This window comes from Geotrypetes seraphini, chromosome 12 (genome assembly GCF_902459505.1).
Source record: "Geotrypetes seraphini chromosome 12, aGeoSer1.1, whole genome shotgun sequence".
Classification (NCBI taxonomy): domain Eukaryota; kingdom Metazoa; phylum Chordata; class Amphibia; order Gymnophiona; family Dermophiidae; genus Geotrypetes; species Geotrypetes seraphini.
The window spans coordinates 2,045,406-2,067,706 of record NC_047095.1 but is presented as its reverse complement, the minus strand read 5'-3'; the positions used below and the strand labels follow the sequence as shown (position 1 = coordinate 2,067,706).

General features: G+C 44.2%; 1 protein-coding gene across 6 annotated transcripts in view; it reads left to right on the top strand.

Annotated features, from left to right (window-relative positions):
* AXDND1 (axonemal dynein light chain domain containing 1) overlaps positions 1-22,301 on the top strand; it is a 383,395-nt gene that overhangs the window by 179,579 nt on the left and 181,515 nt on the right. For all 6 annotated transcript variants that reach the window (XR_004536635.1, XM_033916370.1, XM_033916373.1 and 3 more), the window contains 2 exons: positions 5,190-5,330; positions 13,552-13,656. Coding sequence is in view for 5 of the 6 variants with exons in the window: in XM_033916370.1 (XP_033772261.1) it covers positions 5,190-5,330; positions 13,552-13,656 (246 nt within the window). In the remaining variant the exon portion in view is untranslated. The remainder of the gene's footprint in view (positions 1-5,189; positions 5,331-13,551; positions 13,657-22,301) is intronic.

Below are 22,301 nucleotides of genomic sequence, written 5' to 3'. Positions count from 1 at the left end.
CGTTCAGTCCCCCCCACCACCCCCAAAGGACCGCTCGCCCCACTGACCTTCCTGCACCACCTATGAAGCAGCCGCAGCAGGATTGCGACGTCAGCTATCCCTGCGCTGCTTAGGTGCTGCTTTCTGCGCCGCGGTCCCGTCCCTCCTCTGACATCAGAGGAGGGGCGGGACCGTGGCGCAGGAAGCAGCGCCCAAGCAGCTCAGGGATCGCTGACGTCGCGAACCTGCTGCGGGCTGCTTCACAGGTGGTGCAGGAAGGTCAGTGAGGCGAGCGGTCCTTCGGGGGTGGGGGGGGACTGAACGGCAAGGCCGGGAGCACCCCCTCAGGGCTCCCCCCTCCCGCCCCCCCCTTGGTACGCCACTGCTCCCATGTGACCATTTTGTTCCCTCTTGAGATTTGAATCTGGTCCTGTCCGAGCTTGTGCACCCCCCCCTCCCGTTTGAGCCTTTGGCTGCCTGCACGTTAAAGGACCTTACTCTTAAGGCAGTCTTCTTGATGGCTATTACTTCTGCTAGACGTGTTTCGGAGCTGCAGGCTCTTTCTTGTAGGTCTCCCTTCCTCGAGTTTTCTAAGGAATGGGTAGTGTTGAGGCCTGTTCCTTCCTTTCTGCCAAAGGTAGTTTCTCCTTTTCATGTCAGTCTGTGGTCCTCCCAGTCCTGGGTAGTCTGGCAGGTTCTTCTGAGCAGAAACAGTTGTGCACATTGGATATTGGTCGGGTCCTTCGCGCCTACTTGCGGAGGATCCAGGAGATCAGAAAATCAGATCATCTTTTTGTCCTTCTAGCGGGTCCTCATAGGGGGGATGGTGCTTCCAAGGCTACCATTGCACGCTTGATCAAGGGGCTATTGCTTCCACTTATCTTCTTCAGAAAAAGACTGTTCCGGAATTTCTCAAGGCTCATTCCACTCAGGGTCAGGCAGCCTCTTGGGCTGAGTCTTCACTGTGCCTCCTGTGGATATTTGTAAGGTGGCAGTCTGGTCTTCTCTACTTTCCTTTCAGACACTATCATGTGGACATTCAGGCGCGTTGGGACACGGTTTTCGGTGAGCGTGTTCTAGTGTCGGCCCTTCGGGGGTCCCACCCATTATGGTGGGGACTGCTTTGGTATGTCCCGCTTGTAAGATTAATCCTATGCTGGTCTGGAGAGTTGCTAAAGAAGGAGAAATTAGGTTCTTACCTGCTAATTTACTTTCTTTTAGCCTCTCCAGACCAGCATAGGACCCCACCCTGTCTATTGTCATGTTCTTGCATGCAGATTTTCATTTTTCGGTCAGTTTCTAGTATTTTTCTAGGGTCAGGAAGATTAAGAACAGTGGCTGTGGCTTGGCTGGCGTTGCTGGGGACCTATGGGGACATTTGCTATTTGCATTTGTTCTTTTGCATTTTCCATCAGCATTTCTGTTTTTATTTGTTCATACTCCTGTTCGGAGTCCTGTTTGTTTTCTGTATATGGTTCTTAATTCTGCTTGGCTATTTGGCAGACTGAGATAACTGATGAGGGGTCACATGATATGTACAGTTCCAAAGTTTTGTCTCAGTCTCTATCTGCTGGTCATGATGAGATATATACCCGCTTATAAGATTAATCCTATGCTGGTCTGGAGAGGCTAAAAGAAAGTAAATTAGCAGTAAAGAACTTAATTTCTCCTTTGTCCTCGGATAAAGCATAGTTCCTCATCTGGAGCAGGTGTTCTCTGAGGACAGCAGGCAGATATTCTCAAAATTCACCCCCCTCCCCTAGCGGACTTCTTAGCTTTAGGATGGAAATGAAGGTCCCGCAAGTCAATGTCGAGGGGAAGCGCATGCGTAGTATAGACAGTGCTAAAGTTTTAACATGGCAGAACATTTTGGTACATGTCCACTTAGGGCTCCATGGACATCTTCACACATATGTGAGAATATCTGCTGTTTTTGGAGAGGTGAATTAACTACTGTATGTTTTATCAGGGCACTTAAACATATTTCACTAATTTGTATATTTTTGCATAATTTCCTTGAAATTCCAGGTAGGTAAATAGCATTACACAAAATTTATAATTCTTTATTCATTTTTACATCTTACAACAAGTGTATCAATAATTGAGAATTGAAATTAAATACATCACTTGAATTTCTTTCATATTTAACATTAATACATAAAATTTAACCCCTTCCCTCCCATCCCTACCATAACATATGCAATCAAAAGTATCCTATAAAATATTCTTTTTATTGATCCAAACATTTAATAAAATTCATAATTCCCCTCCTCCCCCCTTCACTTATATTGTACTTATAATGGAAAAATGATATATATTCATTACAATAATTTGTCAATGGTCCCATATCTCTTTAAATTTTTTTATAACTCCCTTTTTGTATGGCTATTGTTCTCTCCATCTTATAAATGTGACAGAACGAGTTCCACCAAAAACTGTAATTAAGTCTGCTCCAATTTTTCCAATTATTTGTGATATGTTGTATGGTGACTCCTGTCATAATCAATAAAAGCTTATTATTGTTTGATGAAATTTGGCTTTTTGTTCTCATTGACATACCAAATAGAATCGTATCATACGATAAAGCTACGGGATTCTCCAATAAACAATTTATTTGTGTCCAGATTGACTTCCAAAAGGTCAAGATAAAGGGACAATAGTATAACAAATGATCTAGTGTCCCAATCTCAAGATTACAATGCCAGCATCTATTAGACTTAGAGCTATTTAACTTCTGTAATCTAACTGGGGTCCAAAATGCTCTGTCAGGGGGTGCCCACACTTTTTTGACTCGCGAGCTACTTTTAAAATGACCAAGTCAAAATGATCTACCTACAATAAAATTTTAAAAAAACACAATGCACACTGTACGCATAGAATTGTTAATTATCATTCCTATTCCGGGGTTTTTTCAAAGAGGTCAAAGCAGATGACTCTATGCACTGTCACCTCAGTAACAACCATACAAAAATAGACAAATACCCACCCCCCTCCCTTTTTACTAAACCACAATAGCAGTTTTTAGCGCAGGGAGCTGCGCTGAATGCCCAGCGCTGCTCTTGACGCTCATAGGCTCCCTGCGCTAAAAACCACTATTGCGGTTTAGTAAAAGGGGACCATATTGTAAAATATAGACAGCAGATATAAATTCAGACACATTTTGATCATTAAATTTAAAATAAAATCATTTTTCCTACCTTGTCTGGTGATTTCATGAGTCTCTGGTTGTACTTTCTTCTTCTGACTGCATCCAATCTTTCTTTCAGCCTTTATGCTTCCTCTCCTCCACACCTCATTCCCTCCCCCAACTTTTTCTTCCTCTCTCCCTGATCTTTCTTTCTTTCTTCATGCCCCCTTTCTTTTTTTCTGTTTCTCTTTTTTCCTTCTGTCTCCCTGCCTGCCCCCTTTGTTTCTTTCTCCCTGCCCTTCCCCAAGCCACTGCCGCTGCCATCGGGAAACAGGACCCAAACCACCACCAATGGATAACAGGCCCCAAAGCCGACGACGCCCCATGCTCTCCCTGCTTCGGGCCGACCAGCATTCCTCTTCCCGACGTCAATTCTGCCGTCGGAGAGGAAGTTCCGCCCAGCCAGGCAGCGATTGGCTGGCCCAAACTTCCTCTCCGACGGCAGAATTGACTTTGTGGAGAGGAAGACTAATCGGCCCGATAGATCGCCAAGGCAAAGTGAGTCCTGGGTGATCGACTCACTTTGCCTTGGCGAGCTACCGGTCGATCACGATCGACCTATTTGGCACCCCTGCTCTATGTAATAGGAAAAACCAAGTTTGTCTCATAGACGCGGACACTGTACATCTCATCCTCCAAGACCAAATTCGTGGCCATTGAAACACAGAAATTTGCTGTTTAATCTCAATGCTCCAAATATCCCTAAGTCCAGTTTTAGGTTTTTTATTTACAAATTCATTTATCAATTTATACCACTGTGCGGCCTGGTGTCCCAAGAAGTCCACCTGAAAGCATAAAAATTCTAAACTATATTGCGTATTAAGATTTTTCCATTCAGGGAACCCTGCCTGAATGGCCTGCTTCAGCTGCAACCATCTAAAGCTTTGTGATTTATTAAGACTATATTTATTTTGCAGCTGTGAAAAATCAAGCAGTTTACCATTTTGAAATAACATCATCTAAAATCCGTATATCTGCTATCATCCAATGCTTCCAGATGACCTTAAATCCGCCAATTTGAATCTTGGAGTTTAACCATATAGTTTGATTTGTCGATTTATAGATTGGAATAGATGTTAAATTGCTGACATATCGCAGAGTTTTCCATGTATCCATTAATATTCTGTTGTCTTTATACAATCTAGGCATTTTAATGCTAAGGACATGACATAAACGTAGAGGAGACATGAGTCGCCATTCCAACCACAACCAGTCTGGGGTATTATCAATGAGCTCTGGGAGGACCCAATACATACCCTGGCACAAAATATAGGCTTGATGATACCTATAGAAATTTGGAAAATTTACCCCACCCTCCACAATTGGTTTTTGTAAAGATACTAAAGCGATTCTAGGAGTTTTACCTAGCCAAACAAATTTTGTAAAAATACTATTTAACTTTTTGTAAAAGGACCCCTTAAAGAAAACTGGTAACATTCCCATTTGATAACAAACCACAGGCAATATCATCATTTTAATAGTTTGGACTCTCCCCTACCAAGACAGATGTAATGGATTCCATTGTTCACACATTTCTGTTACCTTCTGTAATAAAGATTTTTCATTGTCTTTCATTGTCTTCCAGCGTATTTTTTATCCAAATTCCTAAATATTTTAATCCACCTTCCTTCCTTACAAAAGAAAATGAATCAAACAAGCCTTTTGTACAATACACGTTTAGTGGAAGTACTTCAGCATTACACAAAATTTAAAGCTAGCTGTTGAGTTTCCACATGAAATTGTACTATTTTTTTCACTAGTGCTTTTTAAAATTATGACATCTCCAAAACTGACATACCCTATTAAGCAGTAGCATATAGCTGTTGTAAAGGGCCACATCTCTTGAGGCCCAAATATCCTTCCCCATCTCTTTTTTAGTTTAGTAGTTTGAGATTTTTTTCCCCTGTTCCCCAACCATTCTGCCTCTTTTCTTTCTGTTTTGGTTTTGTATCTGTTGTCTTCTCTCACTCTTCTTCTTGTGTTTTTACTTATTTTCCCATTTCACCTCCCTCTCTCCATGCAGGCAGCAATATGTGAACCTCCTAGACCGTATCCCACGTCAGATGAAGAGCCTCCACAATAGCATGATGGCACAGCGGGCATTGGATAGGCGCCTTACAGATGAATTGATCCAATTCAAGAACTCTATTGAACTATTGATGAGGTCTGAATCAATAACTGATTTTTTAAGATTGTCTTCTATATAACAGTGGGAGGGGCTTGTGTAGAAAATGGGTGTGGTGAAATATTCTGTATAGATATTTGATGTCAAGCTCTTCATGCTTAATCAGGATCAATTGTTTAACATTGTTTCACCTTCTCCTGATTAAAACATGTTATTTCTGCTATTTTATGAAACCGATGGCTTAGGCTAGATTTGTTCATGTATAAGAAGATACCAAAAATAACACTCAAAGATAAGAATACCTCTTCCATTTGCTGGCTAGGGATTTAATTTTTCAGTGTGGGTAGGAAACAAAAACCAATGTCAAGTGACGTTATCTGTCTAACTATTTCTTACTCTTAAGATGTACTATATATCACTTAATACTCCTACTCAGGTAATTTTGGACTGGAGTTGGTGTTATCCATTTAGAGTGCTTTTTATTTCTTTTTTTAGTTTTTTGCTGTGTAGTTTGAGGGGTTATTCTAGAAGTATTTACACATGTAGAATGGCTATATGTATAAATAGTGATTTTGGAAAGTCGCTATTTACATGTGGAGATGTATTTCAAGGGGAATGTGACATGGGTATGGTTTGGGCAGGCCAAAACTAAAGATGTGTAGGCAATTCTGGTCCTCAAGAGCCAGAGCCAGGTCAGGTTTTCAGGATATCCACAATGAATATGTATGAGATGGATTTGCATGCACTGCCTCCTTGAGATGAAAATCTATCTCATGCATATTTATTGTGGATATCTTGAAAACCTGACCTGGCTCCGGCTCTTGAGGACCGGAATTGCCTACCCCTGCACTAGGGGAATGCAAGTGGTGGCCAAAAATTATACATGTTGGCCTTTACACCTATCTGAGATTTGTACAAATGTCATCTTGAAGGAGTAAGTAAACCAGCTGACAGATCGTTCCCTAACTTGACATCATCCAAATCTCCCCATCAGAATCTCAGTATTCTCCAGATATCTCTCAACCACAACTCTGAAACCAAGCAGAAGTGGAGTGGACGATTAAATGAAGCCCATTATCAAAGGCCTTTGGAATAGGTGGATACCAAGTGGAGTTTTACAAGGTCATGGTGAGGAGATAGTGCAGCCCCTCGCAAAAATATTCAAATCAGTGATTGAGATACTCCAGCAGTGCCTCTTTGACAATTGTGGCAGAAGTTATTGTGCTCCCCAAACTATCTTTTTTTATTTATTTATCAAACATTTGAAAATAAATTCACAAGTATCCACTTGTTCAAGAAACACAGTAGGAAAATACAAAATATCAAAAAATAATAAGGAAATTCTTTCTTTGACCACAATGTGTGGGAGTGGCAGGAAAGATGAGCAAAAAAGTCATGCTACGCCTATGAAATAACTAACCATACCTTTGACATCAAGAAACTATTCCAACTAATGTGCATGTCTCCTGCTCTTCCCTCCTCGAAACCAGATGCAACAGTTTCTAACACTCAGACACCAAGCCTACCGGCTAAGAGTTAACAACCTACTTCCAAGACAAAATTAAGAACATACAAGCAGAAATCAACAAGACATCAAGCACCATACAACCAAAGATCCAAGATGCCCCCCACTACCACTGATCCCTGTACAGTAGACCAAGTCTGGAGCACCTTCATACCTCTTACCCCAGAGGCAGTGCTCCCTCAACTATACAAATTATCTACCAAGAGCAGCGTACTAGATATATGCCCATCTTACCTATACTCCCATGTCCCAGAAGGACTCAATCGCTAGTGCTTGCAGTGTCTTGGGCATGAACCCTGGGTGGAAACCTGCGCCCGGTGTTCCACCTTGCAGAAGCACTCCATTAAAAGCTGCAAACTTCAGCAGGAGAAATTGTTCGGGGCTGCCATGGACATCGATAAGACCTCGCACCATCAACATCGAAGACTCCTGCATCGACATCGGTATCAGGAGATCTTGCACCATCAGGTAAGTCAGCTAAGAAGCCGCCAGCTTCCCAACCAGTGTCACAGATCGTAACAGCATTGAGTCCCTTGATCCAGACCAAGCAGCGACACTCACTATTGCAGCTTGTGTCTCCGAGGTGTGCATCCTCATTGAGACAAGCCGCTGCATTGTTGGTACAGGCATATAAGCCGAAGGTACCAGTGCTTTCCTTCCAGGGAAAGCTTGACGAGCTGTTTCAAAGGGAGCTTGGTGATCTTTTCAAACTCCATGTACCAGCATCGACTCCCTTGGTACTGGCCCAGTCTGAGCATACTACCACCAGGCCTAGTGATACTGCAGTCAGCTCTCCAGCTGAACATTGACATCCTCATCCAGTCACCATCGCTCCTCTCGACTCTTTACACATTGACATCGATCATCGCATCGGAGGTCAAGTTGGGCTTCGAAATCAGTTTTCCTAAATCTCAACTCTAACCCTCTCAAACTCTGCAATTCATAGGAGCCCTGCTCCTCAGGGCGTTTCTTTCTCAGCAAAGACAAGAAAATTTGATTCAGCTTTGCACTCAGATTTTCACTTTCCATCCATTTTTGCCAGGCGGATGATGTCCTTCTGGGCCACATGGCATCCACGGTCCATGTTGCCCCCTTTGCGAGACTTCATCTCAGGATACCTCAGTGGCATCTCAATGGTCTCAAGCTCTCAATCCATTATCACAGGAGATTGCAGTCACATCTTCATTTCGTCAATCTCTGCAGTGGTAGATGAACTCTTCAAATCTTTCCAAAGCGCAAATCCCACCACATCAGAAAGTTCTGACCACAGACTTATCCACATATGCTTGGGGAGCTCGTCTGGATGGTCTTCGTACACAGGGTCACTGGTCCACCCAAGAGCAATAATTCTACATCAATCTCTTGGAACTCAGGGCCATTCACAATGCTCTCAAGAATTTTCAGGACATCATGGCCAATCAAGTCCTCCTAATTTGCACAGACAATCAGATGGCAATGTATTACATAAACAAGCAACAGGTTCTCTCCTTCTTTGTCAGGAGGCTCAGAAGATTTGGCACTGTGCTATTGTTCACAACATATTCCGCAAAGTGATCTATATTCAGGGAGAGAAGAATTTGCTCGCCAACAAACTCAGCAGATTTCTCCGGCCACACAAGTAGACTCTTTACTCCACAGTCTTGCATTGGATATTCTCTCTTTGGAGGACTCCTCAAATAGACCTTTTTACATCCCCCCACAAACACAAGTTGCCTCAATTCTGCTCCAGACAGTATTCTCCCCAGCGTCTAGAGGCAGATGCTTTTCTCCTGGTTTGGATGCACAAATTCCTCTATGCGTTTCCACCAATTCCTCTCATTCTCAAAACACTTGTCAATCTCGAACAAGAATCAGCCACCTTGATTCTCATTGCCCCTCGGTGGCCCAGACAACCGTGGTTCTCTCTTCTACTTCAGCTCAACATCAAGGAACCAATACCCTTGCAGATCTTCCCATCTCTTCTCACACAGAGTCAAGGATCTCTTTTACATCCCAATCTTCAGTCTTTTCACCTGACAACTTTGTACCTTTCAGGGTGACATCAGCTGGCACTGATATTTATGATCCTGTTCGGCTTGTTTTGGATGCGTCCAGAAACCTTCTATCCAGCAGTGCTACCAACAGAAGTGGATGCGGTTTTCTGCGTGGTGCACTCATCATCATGCTTCGTCCTCATCTATATCTTCAGTACTGGATTATCTTCTCCATTTATCCAACTCTGGTCTTAAAACTACTTCAGTTAGAGTTCATCTCAGTGCTACCAATGCATTTCATGGACCAGTCAACAGTAAACATCTGACTACTCATCCTCTTGTTTACAGATTTATGAAAGGACTTTTCAATGTCAAACCACCTCTCAGACCGCCTCCAGTGGTTTGGTATCTTAATGTTGTGCTCTCTAGACCCATGAAGCCTCCTTTTGAACCAATCTCAAATGTCTCACTTGGAAAGTAGTATTTTTCATCTCCATTTCACTTCGGCTCGTCAAGTGAGCGAGCTTCAAGCACTGGTGGCAGACCTGCCTTTTACAGTGTTCCACCATGACAAAGTAGTGCTTTGCACCCATCCAAAGTTCCTCCCAAAGGTAGTCACTGAATTTCATCTCAATCAATCGATTGTGCTTCTAGTTTTCTTTCCCAATCCTCATTCTTACCCTGGAGAAACGCCTCTTCATACTTTGGACTGCAAATGAGCCTTGGCTTATTACTTACAACGAACTCTGCCACATAGAACATCTCAACAGTTCATTTCCTTTGATCCTAACAAGTTGGGATGGCTTGTATCCAAGAGAACTATTTCCACATGGTTGGTAGCCTGTATTGCCTTTTGTTATGCTCAGGCTGGGCTGCAATTGGGAGGTTACAGCACACAGTGTCCGAACTATGGCAGCTTCAGTTGCTTTTTTACGTTCCACTCCTATTGATGAGATCTGTAAAGCTGCTACTTGGTCCTCAGTTCATACTTTCACATCTCACTACTGTCTGGAATCCCTTTCCTGATGGGATGGTCACTTCGGCTAAGCAGTATAGCAAAATTTGTTTTCTTAATTGCCAACACCCTTTCCATCCCTCCCTAGTAAGCTAGGGAGTCCCATATGTGAGAATATTCTGCTTGCTTGTCCTGGGATAGTTACTTACCATAAAAGGTGTTATCCAGGGACAGCAGGCAGATATTCTCACAACCCACTCACCTCCCCTAGTTGGCCTAGTTGGCTTACGGAACTGAGGTACCATAAGCCTACTTTGGGTGGAGAGGCACATGCATGGTGTGGACTGTCACAAAGTTTCTACAAACTTAAAGTGGCGATGCACTTTTAAAGCTGTCCATACCAGGACTTTGTGGATGATGTCACACACATGTGAGAATATCTGCTTGCTGTCCCTGGATAACACCTGTTACGGTAAATAACTGTGCTGTCTGGCACCCAATTATTTAACAGATTTGTTTTCTTTTGCCAAGCCAATGCGTTCTCAAAGTTCCCATGCTTTTTTTACTTTCCATCAGCTAAAGGTTGCCATTTCAAAAAATATCACCAATGCCTTTTTTCCTTTCAAGTAGTTTTTTGGGACAAAGATTTAAAACCTATGTTATTGAGCTCTTTGTCCCATCAACATTTTAGGAAGCAATTGAAAACTTGTTTGTTTTCTAAATTTTAGAGTATTGAAATATTTTATACAATTGTTTTATTTCTTAATTTTTGTGAACTGCATAGGACTTACCAGTTATGTGGTATAGAAATTGATTTTTATGTTATGTTATATTTGAAGGGAAGAAAGGGTAATTGGGGGCGGGAGAAACTTAACACCATATATACTCGAATATAAACAGATTTTTGGGCTATAAAATGGCCCAAAATGGGGGTCTTGATTTATATTCGGATCAGTGCCTACCTGTCCTCTTCAGCTAGCAGCTCTGCCTGGGGCAGGAGCATAGGAAGATCGCTCCTACCCTAGTTCACTGCTCGACCACCAGGGATTTGAAAGTTATGCCAGAGAGGCAGAAGGGAGGTAAAAGTTTTTAGAGTCATCCATGACAGGAGGCAGTAGGGATCCCTCCTGTCCCAGTCCACCAGTGGAAGCCTGCATGGCATTGGGAGGGAGGAGGGACAGGGTGCAGAGCCAGGTAGGGAAGGAGGGGGGCTGGGTGCAGAGCCTGGCAGGACAGGGCTCCTGAATATTAATCCCCCAGTTTGTATTTGAGTCAACATTTTTTTCCCCCTTTTTGGGGGGAAAAGGGTTACCTCAGTTTATATTTGGGTCAGTTTATTTTCAAGTATATACGGTAATATAATTTCTTGTACAATCCCACTTTATTACATGACCATTGGGTTATTTCTGTCTACCAGGACTTTGTAGGAAGCCTCAAATTCAGAGACTTAACTCCTCCCCCTCGTACCTCTTCACTATCACTGGTTCTGTACCATCAGTCTTTCTTCCTATAAGCCAGGCTATAGGAGCTTGTCTTTTCTGCTCATTTTATTTTGTGTATTTTTAGTCTTGGCTGTTGCCGTGGCTCTTCTGGCAGTATGAGTAGAGTCATTGGCTGTTTCTCTGGACAAGACTTGCAAGGCTGCTACCTGGTCTCCCTTACATACATTCATCAAGTTCTACAGGATCGATGTGGCAGCCAAGCAGGATGCTGCTTTGTGGTGCGTTTGTTCTGGCAGCGAGCTCATGAGACCCACCCTGAATTTCGGGACTGCTCTGTTATGTCCCACTGATCCTGGAATAAAGTGGGATTGTACAAGAATGAAAGATTAGATTCTTACCTTTGCTAATCTTCTTTCTTGTAAATCCACACTTTATTCTGGGAACCCACCCTGTATTTTTTTGATTCGCTGATTGTCTGCCTTTCAAGTAAACTGGTAAGCTGGATTTCTGTTTTCTGACCTGCCTTTATAGAGTGCCATCTGTTCGGGTTTCATACTGCTCAAAGCCCCTCCAGTTGTTTGGGATCTTAATGTACTCCTATCCACGCTGATGAAGCCACCATTTGAACCAATGAGTTCTACTCAACTAAAGTTTCTCATTTGGAAAGTGGTCTTCTTGATCTCCATCACATCTGCTGATAGAGTGAGTGAACTTCAAGCACTGGTTTGCAACTCACCTTTTACAGTATCTCATCTTGACAAGGTGGTTCTCAGAACTCATCTGAAATTCCTTTCCAAAGTAGTCACGGAATTCCACCTTAATCCATTGTGCTTCCAGTATTCTTCCCAAAGCCTCATTCTCATCCTGGAAAGACAGCTCTTCACAAGTTAGACTGTAAACGTGCCTTGGCTTATTATATTTAAAGGACTAAGCCACAGAGGTCTTCATCTCAACTGTTCGTCTCCTTTGACCCTAACAGATTGGGCCTGCCTTTCACCAAACAGACTATTTCCTCAATTGGCCTGCAGTTCTTTTTGCTGTGCTCATGCTGGGCTGCAGCTCGAGGTCATGTTACAGCACACAAAGTCCGAGCTATGGCAGCATCAGTAACTTTCTTACGTTCCACTCCCATTGATGATATTTGCAAAGCAACTACATGGTCCTCAATTCACACATTCACATCTCACTACTGTCTGGAATATTATTGCAGACAAGATGGTCATTTCGTCTAAGCAGTATTATAGAATTTATTTTCTTCCTGATGGCTAACTCTCCCTCCATCCCATTTCAGTAAGCTAGGGAGTCCCACATGTGAGAATAAGCTGTCTGCTTGTCCTAGGATAAAGCACAGTTACTTACCATAACAGGTATTATCCAGAGACAGCAGGCAGAAATTCTTACATTCCTCCCACCTCCCCTAGTTGACTTTTTAGTTTGCTTACGGAACTGAAGAACCGCGAGCCGACAGGCTGGAAGGCACTTGCACATGTGCGGTGCAGACAGTCTCAAAGCTTAAAGTAACAATGCACTTTTCACTGTCCGTACCGGGCTCAGTGGATGATGTCACCCACATGTGAGAATATCTGCCTGCTGTCTCTGGATAACACCTGTAATGGTAAGTAACTGTACTTTTTCATATTTCTAATAAAACGTCTCAATTACAAAGGGGAAGAGGGTAGGGTTAGAGTAAGTGGATGGTTTGGGGAGTTAAAGTTAAATTGTGGACAACATCATTTATATTTTGTACTGCTCATTGATGCTCATATACCCCCACGTTTACAAAACCACAAAAGTTCCTATGAGCGTTGGAGCAGTGCACAGCATTCAGCATACCGGCCAGCGCTAAAAACCACTTTTGTGGTTTTGTAAAAGGGGGATATATTTTTTGGCATCAATAAAATGTTTTAAATATAATATTCATTTTATATGTACCTAAATATTTCATTTACTTTATTTTACGATGACAAGCAGCTACTGTGAACTACACTGATGGTTGTAGAATTGGAAGGTATTTTTTAGAACTTACTCAGAAAGCTTTAAGCATGGAAAGGGAATTTTATGATAGCTACTGGGTATTCTGATAGCTACTGGGTGCTATGCTCCTTGGTTCTGAGGATCATCTCTGCTGCCATTTTAGATCTTCAGAAATTTTCAGGACATTTTTCAGACTTAAATATATCAAGAAAGTTTGCGGATAATTTTTATCTGCAGCTGTTATCTTTCTATCCTTAGTTTCAATCCTTCTGTCCAAATCTGAATTATTGGCTATCTGCCATTTCTTACTGGAGAATCTACTGTACATTGAGTTTATATTTATTCAAGATTTGAAAGATTGAGCATCAATTTGTTTGATATTCTATTGCAGTGAACTGTTTCAGGTACAAGAACATGACCAAAAAGTGATAAAGGATGCCAAATATACCAAGACGCAACTAGCCAGGGCTCTTAAGGAGACACAGGAGAAAACCAAGTGAGTCTCTGCTAACAGATTCTGTAGTAATCTTTCATAGGGGAATTTCTTATTTATTTTGCTGAACCCCCAATGATTAAAACATGTTCTTGTACAATCCCACTTTATTCCTGGACAAGTGGGTTATGCATCCCTTCTTGCGAGATTTCTTGTAGGAAGCCTTTCTTGTAGGAGGAGTGTGTGGCACAGTAGTTGGATCTACAGCCTCAGCATCCTGGGGTTGTGGGTTCAAACTCCGTGCTGTTCCTTGTGACCCTGAGCAAGTCACTCAGTCCTCCGTAGCCCTAGGTACGCTAGATATATTGTGAGCCCACCGGGACAGATAAGGAAAATACTTGAGTATCTGATTGTAAAAACCACTTAGATGAACCTTGCTAGGTGGTATATAAATACCTAATAAACTTGAAACTTGACTTTCCCCTCTTACCTCAAGACTGCCCTCTGACTTCCAGTTGCTTTCTTACAAGCGAGACAGTAGGAGCTAGCCTTTTCTGCTCATGTTTATTTTTCATTATCCTCAGTGTTTGTGCGGTTTTGCATCTTCATACTACAGAGGTTCCCTGCGGGGATAACTCTGGCTGCAGGAGATTGCAAACTTTGCTAGTAAAGTCTTCTTCCAGGGGATTGGCTGCTAAGCATTCCTTCCACTTGGACAGCCTGCATTCTCAGTTTGGGCTCAGGGACCGTGCCCTTGGGAATGTTGCTCACCTCAGGTTCATCTGCTAGTGGGTTTGAGTGCAGGCTGTGTGGCTCCCTGGAGGTGTATCCAGGATTAGGGCCGACTGCATTACTTCACCTGTTCGCAGGTGCAGCGTTGCCATGTGGGATGGAGGTCTCTAGCCAGAGCGTTGGGCTGGAGAGGCATTCAGAAGACCAGCAGTCCAGGTTCCAATTCTTGTTGAGGCAGAGGATCTCCCTGTAAGCTGTTTTAGCTTCCATTCTGCAGCTCCCAGCATACACCATGATACAGCCTGTAACAGTGATTTTGGGGGTCTCTAAAATTGCATTTTGAGCAGTTGGGAAGTTAGCCCTAGGTCCACCACCCCTAAAATCATAATATCGCCATGTTTGGGGAGTTTAGCAGTTCTCCTGGGCTTTTTTGTTTTCAAAATCGCTCCTGCGGTGGCCATCTTGGATTTTTCTGATTTGAATTTAAAGTTATTTTCTGCCTTTACAAGCTTTATTTTTGCAAGAAAACACGCTAGATGGACTCTTAAGGGCAAGATGCTTCAGATTCATGCCCTGTTTGTGGCAGATGGCTGATTGGCAAGAAGCCGTATTCCACATGCTGTATGGTTCATAAGGGGGGGATAATGGCATTGGCCTTGGCTCCCTCAGTCCCTTTAGGGGGTTCTTCTACCCAATTCATCCATGGCCAATCAAAAAAGATAAAATTGGACCCAGGGGGCAGTATGCTTACGTCCCATGCAGTCGCAATTTGGCATCGAAAGTGCATAAGAACTCAAAGGACTCACAGGAGGTGACCGTTCCTCTGGATGAAGGTTTTAGTAACATAGTAACATAGTAGATGACGGCAGATAAAGACCCGAATGGTCCATCCAGGTCTTTATCTGCCGTCATCTACTATGTTACTATGTTACTAAAACCTTCATCCAGAGGAACGGTCACCTCCCCTGAAATTTATTAACATGTTCTTTCAGGGTTACCTAGCCAAGAAAAATTTGCCAAATCTGCTTATAATGACATCCTTGTTGGAGTCCGAGGTCCATCCCTCCAAGGACACAGGCCTCCAGTACAAGGTTCCCGGGCAGTCAAGGGATGATCCACTGGAGGATGATACAGATGATCGGACAATGCCTTTGCTTACTCAGGCAGGCACCTCCACTGTGGGAGATTTAGCTGTGGTCACAGATTTTCACGATCCAGATCTGGGAGATGTTCCGGATCTGGGAGAGGACCCCATGGTGCAGAGACTTTTTAAACCTTCTGCCTTGATTGGGGTAATTTCAGAATCCCTCCAGGAATTGAAACTGAGACCAGTCAGTTTTGTGCCTGCTACAGAATGTGCTGATTTTCCATTGGAGTTTGCAAAGGAATTTGCTGCAGGTGAGGCTCCTTTGGACAGTGGAGGCCCAGCACAATCTGGCCTGGTAGTTGAATCCTCTTATCACTGTTCTGGGCGTCTTTCCCTCCGACTGGAGGGTGCTTTGCGCGGAGAGTCTGGTTTGAGAACGGTGGTCCCCTTTCAAAGGGAAATGGTTGATCAATCACCTGGAGCTTTGAGTGATCTGGCTGGCTCTCCTGCACTTCAAGAGTGATCTCTGGAACCAGGCGGTTCGAGTATTCTTTGACAATGCCACAGCAGTAGCTTATGTTAACAGCCAAGGAGGCACCAGGAGCATGCTTCTGAGTCAGGAGGCTCGGATTCTCTTTCATGGATGGAAGAGCATCTCCTGTCACTTTCTGTGGTGCACGTAGCCAGAGTGGACAGTGTACAGGCAGATTATCTCAGCCGTCAGACTCTGGATCCGGGGGAATGGTCCCTGTCCCAAAGAGCCTTCAGCTGTATAGTAGAGAAATGGGGTCGTCTGATGTTCAGCTTGATGGAGATGGCAGCCAAAAAGAAAGTGGATCGGTGTTTCAGCCGCCATTGTGAGCCAGGAAGCGAAGGTTTGGATGCGTAAGTGCAGCTGTGGCCACTGGGAGGCCTTCTTTATGTCTTCCCGCCATGGCCCATGATAGGCTGTCTGCTGCAACAGATCAGGACACACCAGAGTCGGGTGATTCTTGTAGTGCTTGACTGGCCGAGGCGGCCTTGGTATGCCAACCTAGTTCGCCTGCGACTGGATCAGGGGCTCAAGCTCCCCTTATCTCCTCACGCAGGGTCTGATTGCACTCCAGGATCCAGACCACTCTGGTCTTACAGCCTGGCTCTTGATTGCAGAGGATATTTGTTGGGTGTGATCTCTACCATCCTGTACAGCAAGAAATCCACAGTGGCAGTGTATGCAAAGGCTTTGAGATGTTATCAATCGTAGTACGCTCGGAAGGTTGAGCAGCGCTTGGTGTTCGTGCCACTGATTCTTACCTTCCTTCAAGATGGGCTGAAGAAAGGGCTTGCTGTCGGCTCCCTGAGAGTACAGATTGCCAGTCTTTCTTGCTTTGATGCTAAGCCTCTAAGGGGTTCTTTGGCCACTCATCCAGATGTTGTCAAGTTTCTTAAGGGTGCTTTGCATCTTCACACTTCTCTGTGTCATCCATGTCCGACTTGGAATCTCAATCTGGTTTTCTGATCTCTGACTAGTCCACCCTATGAGCCTCTGGATCAGGCATCCTTAATGGATCTCACTATCAAGACAGTCTTCTTGGTGGCCATTATATCAGCCCGCGGGGTTTCTGAGCTTCAGGCTTTGTCTTGCAGAGATCCTTTTCCCTGAATTATGAACTCCAGCGTGCTCCTGTGCACTGTTCCTTCTTTTCTTCTGAAAGTGGTCTCTAGTTTCTAGATCAACCAGGAAATTTAGTTGCCAACCTTTATTCCCTCGGGATCGAGCAAGCATGACAGGGTGTTGAAGTCGCTGGATGTGTGCAGGTTCTTGGAGGCCACAAACAAATTTCACTGTCTGATCACCTATTCATGCTGGTGGGTGCAGCACGTAAGGGCAGGCCAGCCTCAAAAGCCACCATTTCCAGATGGATCCACATGGCCATTTCATCTGCCTATATTGGAGACAGAAAGTGGCCTCCTCTTTTGATGAAGGCTCACTCCACTCGTGGCACTGCCTCCTTGTAGGCAGTCATTGGCAGTTTCCCCAGAAGAGATTTGTAGAACTTCCACTTGGTCCTCCTTGCATAACTTTATGAAGTTTTACAGGATAAATGTGGCAGCCAAGCAGGATTCTGCTTTTGGTTCTTCAGTGCTGGCAACCAGTTCATCAGTCCCACCCTGAATTCGAGGGACTGCTCTGTTACATCCTACCTGTCCAGGAACAGAGTGGGATTGTACAAGAACGAAAGATTAGGTTCTTACCTCTGCTAATCTTCTTTCTTGTAAATCCACACTCTATTTCTGAAACCTGCCCTAGGACTTGCTGATTTACTGATTGTCTGCCTCAATAAGTACTGGTAAATTGGACTTATGGTTCTTTGACCATCCTTTCTAAGAGTACTATCCACACATGTTCACATGTTAAACACTTTGAGGGGCATAATCAAAAAAAGCGTCTAAGTCCCCTTTTGGCCTAAGTCCATAAACGTTCAACCCAGAAGCAGGGAAAGTGTCCATAATCAAAACAAACGTCCATGTTTTGATTATGGCCTTCCTCTGCCTAAACGCCCAATCTCCACTACGTCTAAAAGTACACCCACAGCACGTCTACACTTTTTAGCCCTAATGAAAGAAAAAAACGCCTAAGCCCCAAACGTCCAACAGAAGGGCTTTTAGGCGAAGGAGGAGCCAGTCCTTCGCCTAAAAGCTGGATTCTGTAACCGGTGTCTGTCAAAAACAACAACAGTTACAGAATCTCCCCCCCCACAACCATCCAGGCAGGAGGGTGCCCAAGTCCTCCTGCCATGTCAAACCACCAACCCACCCCGACAACATCGGGGCAAGAGGGAGCCCAAGCCCTCTTGCCCTGCTGAAGCCGCAACCCCCTGACTCGATCGGGGCAAGAGGGAGCCCAAGCCCTCTTGCCATGGCCAACCGCGGCACCCCCGACTCGTTCGGGCCAGGAGGGAGCCCAAGCCCTCCTGGCCCAGGCGACCCCCCTACACCCACCCCCCCACTAAATTACGGGCAGGAGGGATCCCTCCTGGCCCAATTGTGTTGGGGGGGGTCGCGGCTGCCACGGGGCAAGAGGGCTTGGGTTCCCTCTTGCCCCAATGTTGTGTGTGTTGTGTGTGTGTGGGGGAGTGATCCATCGTGGCAGGAGAGATGCCTCATCTCCCCTACCGCGATGCCATCACTCCTCTACCGGAACTGCTGCGGGTCGCGGCAGTTCAGGGAGAGGAGTGATGGCATCGCAGTAGGGGAGATGAGGCATCTGTCCTGCCACGATGGTTAGGTTGCTGGGCCGCTGAATTGATGGCGCCAGCGGCCATCAGCTCAGCAGCCCCTTTTTCGGCACTTAGACCTGGTTTTATTTCGTCTAAGTGAAAAAGGTCTAAGTGCCGACTAGGCAACCTTTAACTGTTTTGGTTATACCTGTTGTACGCCTAGGTGTAGGTCGGCCCACCTCCCGCCCATTGCTCGCCTTTTCCCCTCCTCTAAACACACCTCTTTTCTCTCTGTGCGTTTAGTGGCAAGGGAAAGGCCTAAGCTGTTTTTAGATACGTCTAAAAACCAGCTTTGGTTATGGGTACTTGGACGATCAGGCATTTTGATCGTCCAAGTAGCCACTTAGGACACTTTTTAGACGGTTTTTTTTCTTTTATTATTATCCCCTTTGCCTTGGGGTCGCTAGCCTAGGTGCTGTCCTCTGTTAGTGCAGGCTGCGTCTCCGTATAGCACAGTTTACTTTTCAGGTTTCTGATGTTTACAAACCTGTTTCAATTATTTATGATTGTTATACAGTTTCATGTTATGAGCAGATTAGACTTGTTTCTTGGGAAGTTTCCCCGTACTACTCCCTTTTGTTTGTGTCCTTTACAGGTGTGTCTGCCTGCTTTTAGACTCACTGGAAGTTAGAGGGCAGTCCTGAGGTAAGAGGGGAGGGTCAAAATATGTAAATGAGGCTTCCTACAAGAAATCTTGCGAGAAGGGATGCATAACCCACTTGTCCAGAAATAGAGTGTGGATTTACAAGAAAGAAGATTAGGAGAGGTAAGAACCTAATCTTTTATTTTTCAATCTCTTGCTCATTTCTGTGGTGAAGGTGCCTTTTACCAAGTGTTTTTTAAGCTTTAATAACAATGAGCCTTGATAGTAGTACTAATAGTAGTTACTAATGTGTACTATAATGAGGTATTTCTGCACAGTTTTAGTACTGCTGGTTGACAAATCTCTCAGTAAATTTTCATTTGTGTGGGTGTGTGACTGCAACATTGCACTTTCCTGGCTACAGGAACACAATGTTCATGGGCCTCAGCTCAGGCCCACTGTCTTTTAAATGAGCTAGTCATTTAGTCATTCCCCCCCCCCATTTCTTTTTAAAAATGAAGACCCTTCCCCAGACCTCCATCACCCTTCATACTTTGTTAAAATGTTTATAAGAACATAAGAATTGCCGCTGCTGGGTCAGACCGGTGGTTCATTGTGCCCAGCAGTCCGCTCACGCGGCGGCCCTCTGGTAAAAGACCAGCACCCTAACTGAGACTAGCCCTACCTGCGTATGTTCTGGTTCAGCAGGAACTTGTTTAACTGTCTTGAATCCCTGGAGGGTGTTCTCCCTTATTATAGACTCCGGAAAAGCGTTCCAGTTTTCTACCACTCTCTGGGTGAAAAAGAACTTTCTTATGTTCGAACGGAATCTCCCCTTTCAATTTTAGAGAGTGCCCTCTCGTTCTCCCTACCTTGGAGAGGGTGAACAACCTATCCTTATCTACCAAGTCTATTCCCTTCAGTACCTTGAATGTTTTGATCATGTCTCCTCTCAGTCTCCTATGTTTGAGGTCTCTCTCCTCCTAGTGGACTCCAACCCAGCTGGTGCTGTTTATCCCTTCGGTTTCGGTTTAGTGTCCCTTTTCAGATATTACCACCTGTTACGTCCCTTCCAGATTCCATATGCTAGGTGTTCAATCCCAACCCACAATCTGGGAGTTGCAGAAATCAAACACTTTTCTGAGCCCATGCTCCTCCCCCTTAGACTGAGATCAAGAAACATATCCAGTTTCAACTTCTGCAAGCAGTCCATGCAGAAGTCTTTTGCAGTTGCTCTGCTTCTTATTTTTTTTAGCTTCAGATTCATTTTGTTCAGTGCCTTGAGACCCCTTCCAGGGTCCCCTGTCGAAGGAAAAGACGCAGTACCACGGAGCCGGACTGCTGCTTCACGGAGAAACTCTGCTGTGTGCCACACTTCTTAGACTCGGGGTCCCTTCCCCTGGGAGTTCACTTGCCCGCTGACCTTGTCACATGTTTTAAGTGCAGGCTGTGTGCATCTGGATATCTGGATCAAACCCCCTTCCCCAGGTTTAAGGTGCAGGCTGCTTTATTTTATCTTTTTTTACATATGTAGCCCCAGATTTGACCTCGCCAGCCATGGTATATGGATGTAATAAGGCTCCAATGGGACAGATGCATCCAGCTATCAGTTCATATGGAGCTACTCAGGGTCCAGTCTACATGGAGAACCCAGATCGCTTTGGTCTTAAGTCATGGCTATTGAGTGCTCAGCCTTTCTCTACAGTCTTGCGCTTAAGTGAGTTGCTAGGTAGTGCCATCTGCCTGACAGGAAGTGTAATGATGTACTTCTTGTCGGGCAGAAGGAGGGACCTGGCTGCAAACCTGAGCAAGGGCCTGTAGAAGAAGACCCTACACTGACCCTTTAAAAGACTGTACAGCTTCAGAAATGGGTATCATTGAAAGTGTCAGCATGGAGAAGAGGGGGCTTGTGCTACAACAAAAATTTCTGCACTGAAGATTTTAAATTTGTGTGCTAGTGTGGTGGTTCTCAACATGTAGTATGTGTTACCCAAAGGGTAAACAAGACTTTGGCAGGGAGTATGCGGCAAACCTTCTACATCTTCCTTCTACTGTCACCTCCACCACTGCTGCTGCTTGTCCAGACCAGCAGTGGCAAAACAACTTAAAGCAGTCTCAGGTCCCCCATTTCCTTTTCTGCACTGTGGTGAGCCCCTGCCCCCTCTGATATCACCTTCCTGTTCCATGGAAAGAGCTGACAGTGTGCACATGGAGACTGAGAGAGAGAGGGGAGACAGTTGATGACAGGGAGGAAGAGGATAGAGAGTGAAAGACTAGGGAATAAGAAGAATGGGAATAAAAGAGCCAGAATGAGGGAATGAGATGGAAAGCTGTAGGCAGATATAGTAAAAAGAGAGAAATTGAAGACTGGATAGTAAGATTGAACTAAAGCTTGACATAGGCAGAAAAATAAATTGAAAAAAGCTAAAAGGGAAAGGAGGAGAGAGCAAAGTGCCAAGAGTTAAGAGAATACGGAGGATTGATTTATTTATATAAATGAGGAATACATACACATCCAGGGAGGGGGGTATATTTTGGCACTGGTTAAGAGGTTGTTTACAGGTATTTTTATGAGGTGTTGGTTAATTGGAAATGGGTGGGGGGAAAATAAGTTTTGTCTTTATTATATGAAATTTATTGTGCTGTAATGTTAATATTATATGTGAATGTATCATCTCTTGTGCACAATTGAAGTTTTAAAAGTGAATAAAGAATTAAAAAAAAAAAAAGAAGATGGAGGAAAGCAGGAACTAGAATTGGACCCAACACAATTAGAAAAATAAAATCACCAGACAACAAAGGTAGAAAAACTAATCTTATTGCCTATTTTGTGATTAGAATATGTCAGTTTTTTGGAATGTCCTTTTCAAAATCTCAACTGATTGGAGCTCAGGGGTACTCAGTTGAAATTTGTTTGATTTAGGCGGGGGAGAGGGGAGTATTTGACTTGAAGATGTTGAGAAACACTGTTCTAGTACATACCAGTGTAGCAAAGTGGGAATATTAATCAGGTAATTTTTATAAATGCAAATCTTTTGCCAGGTTG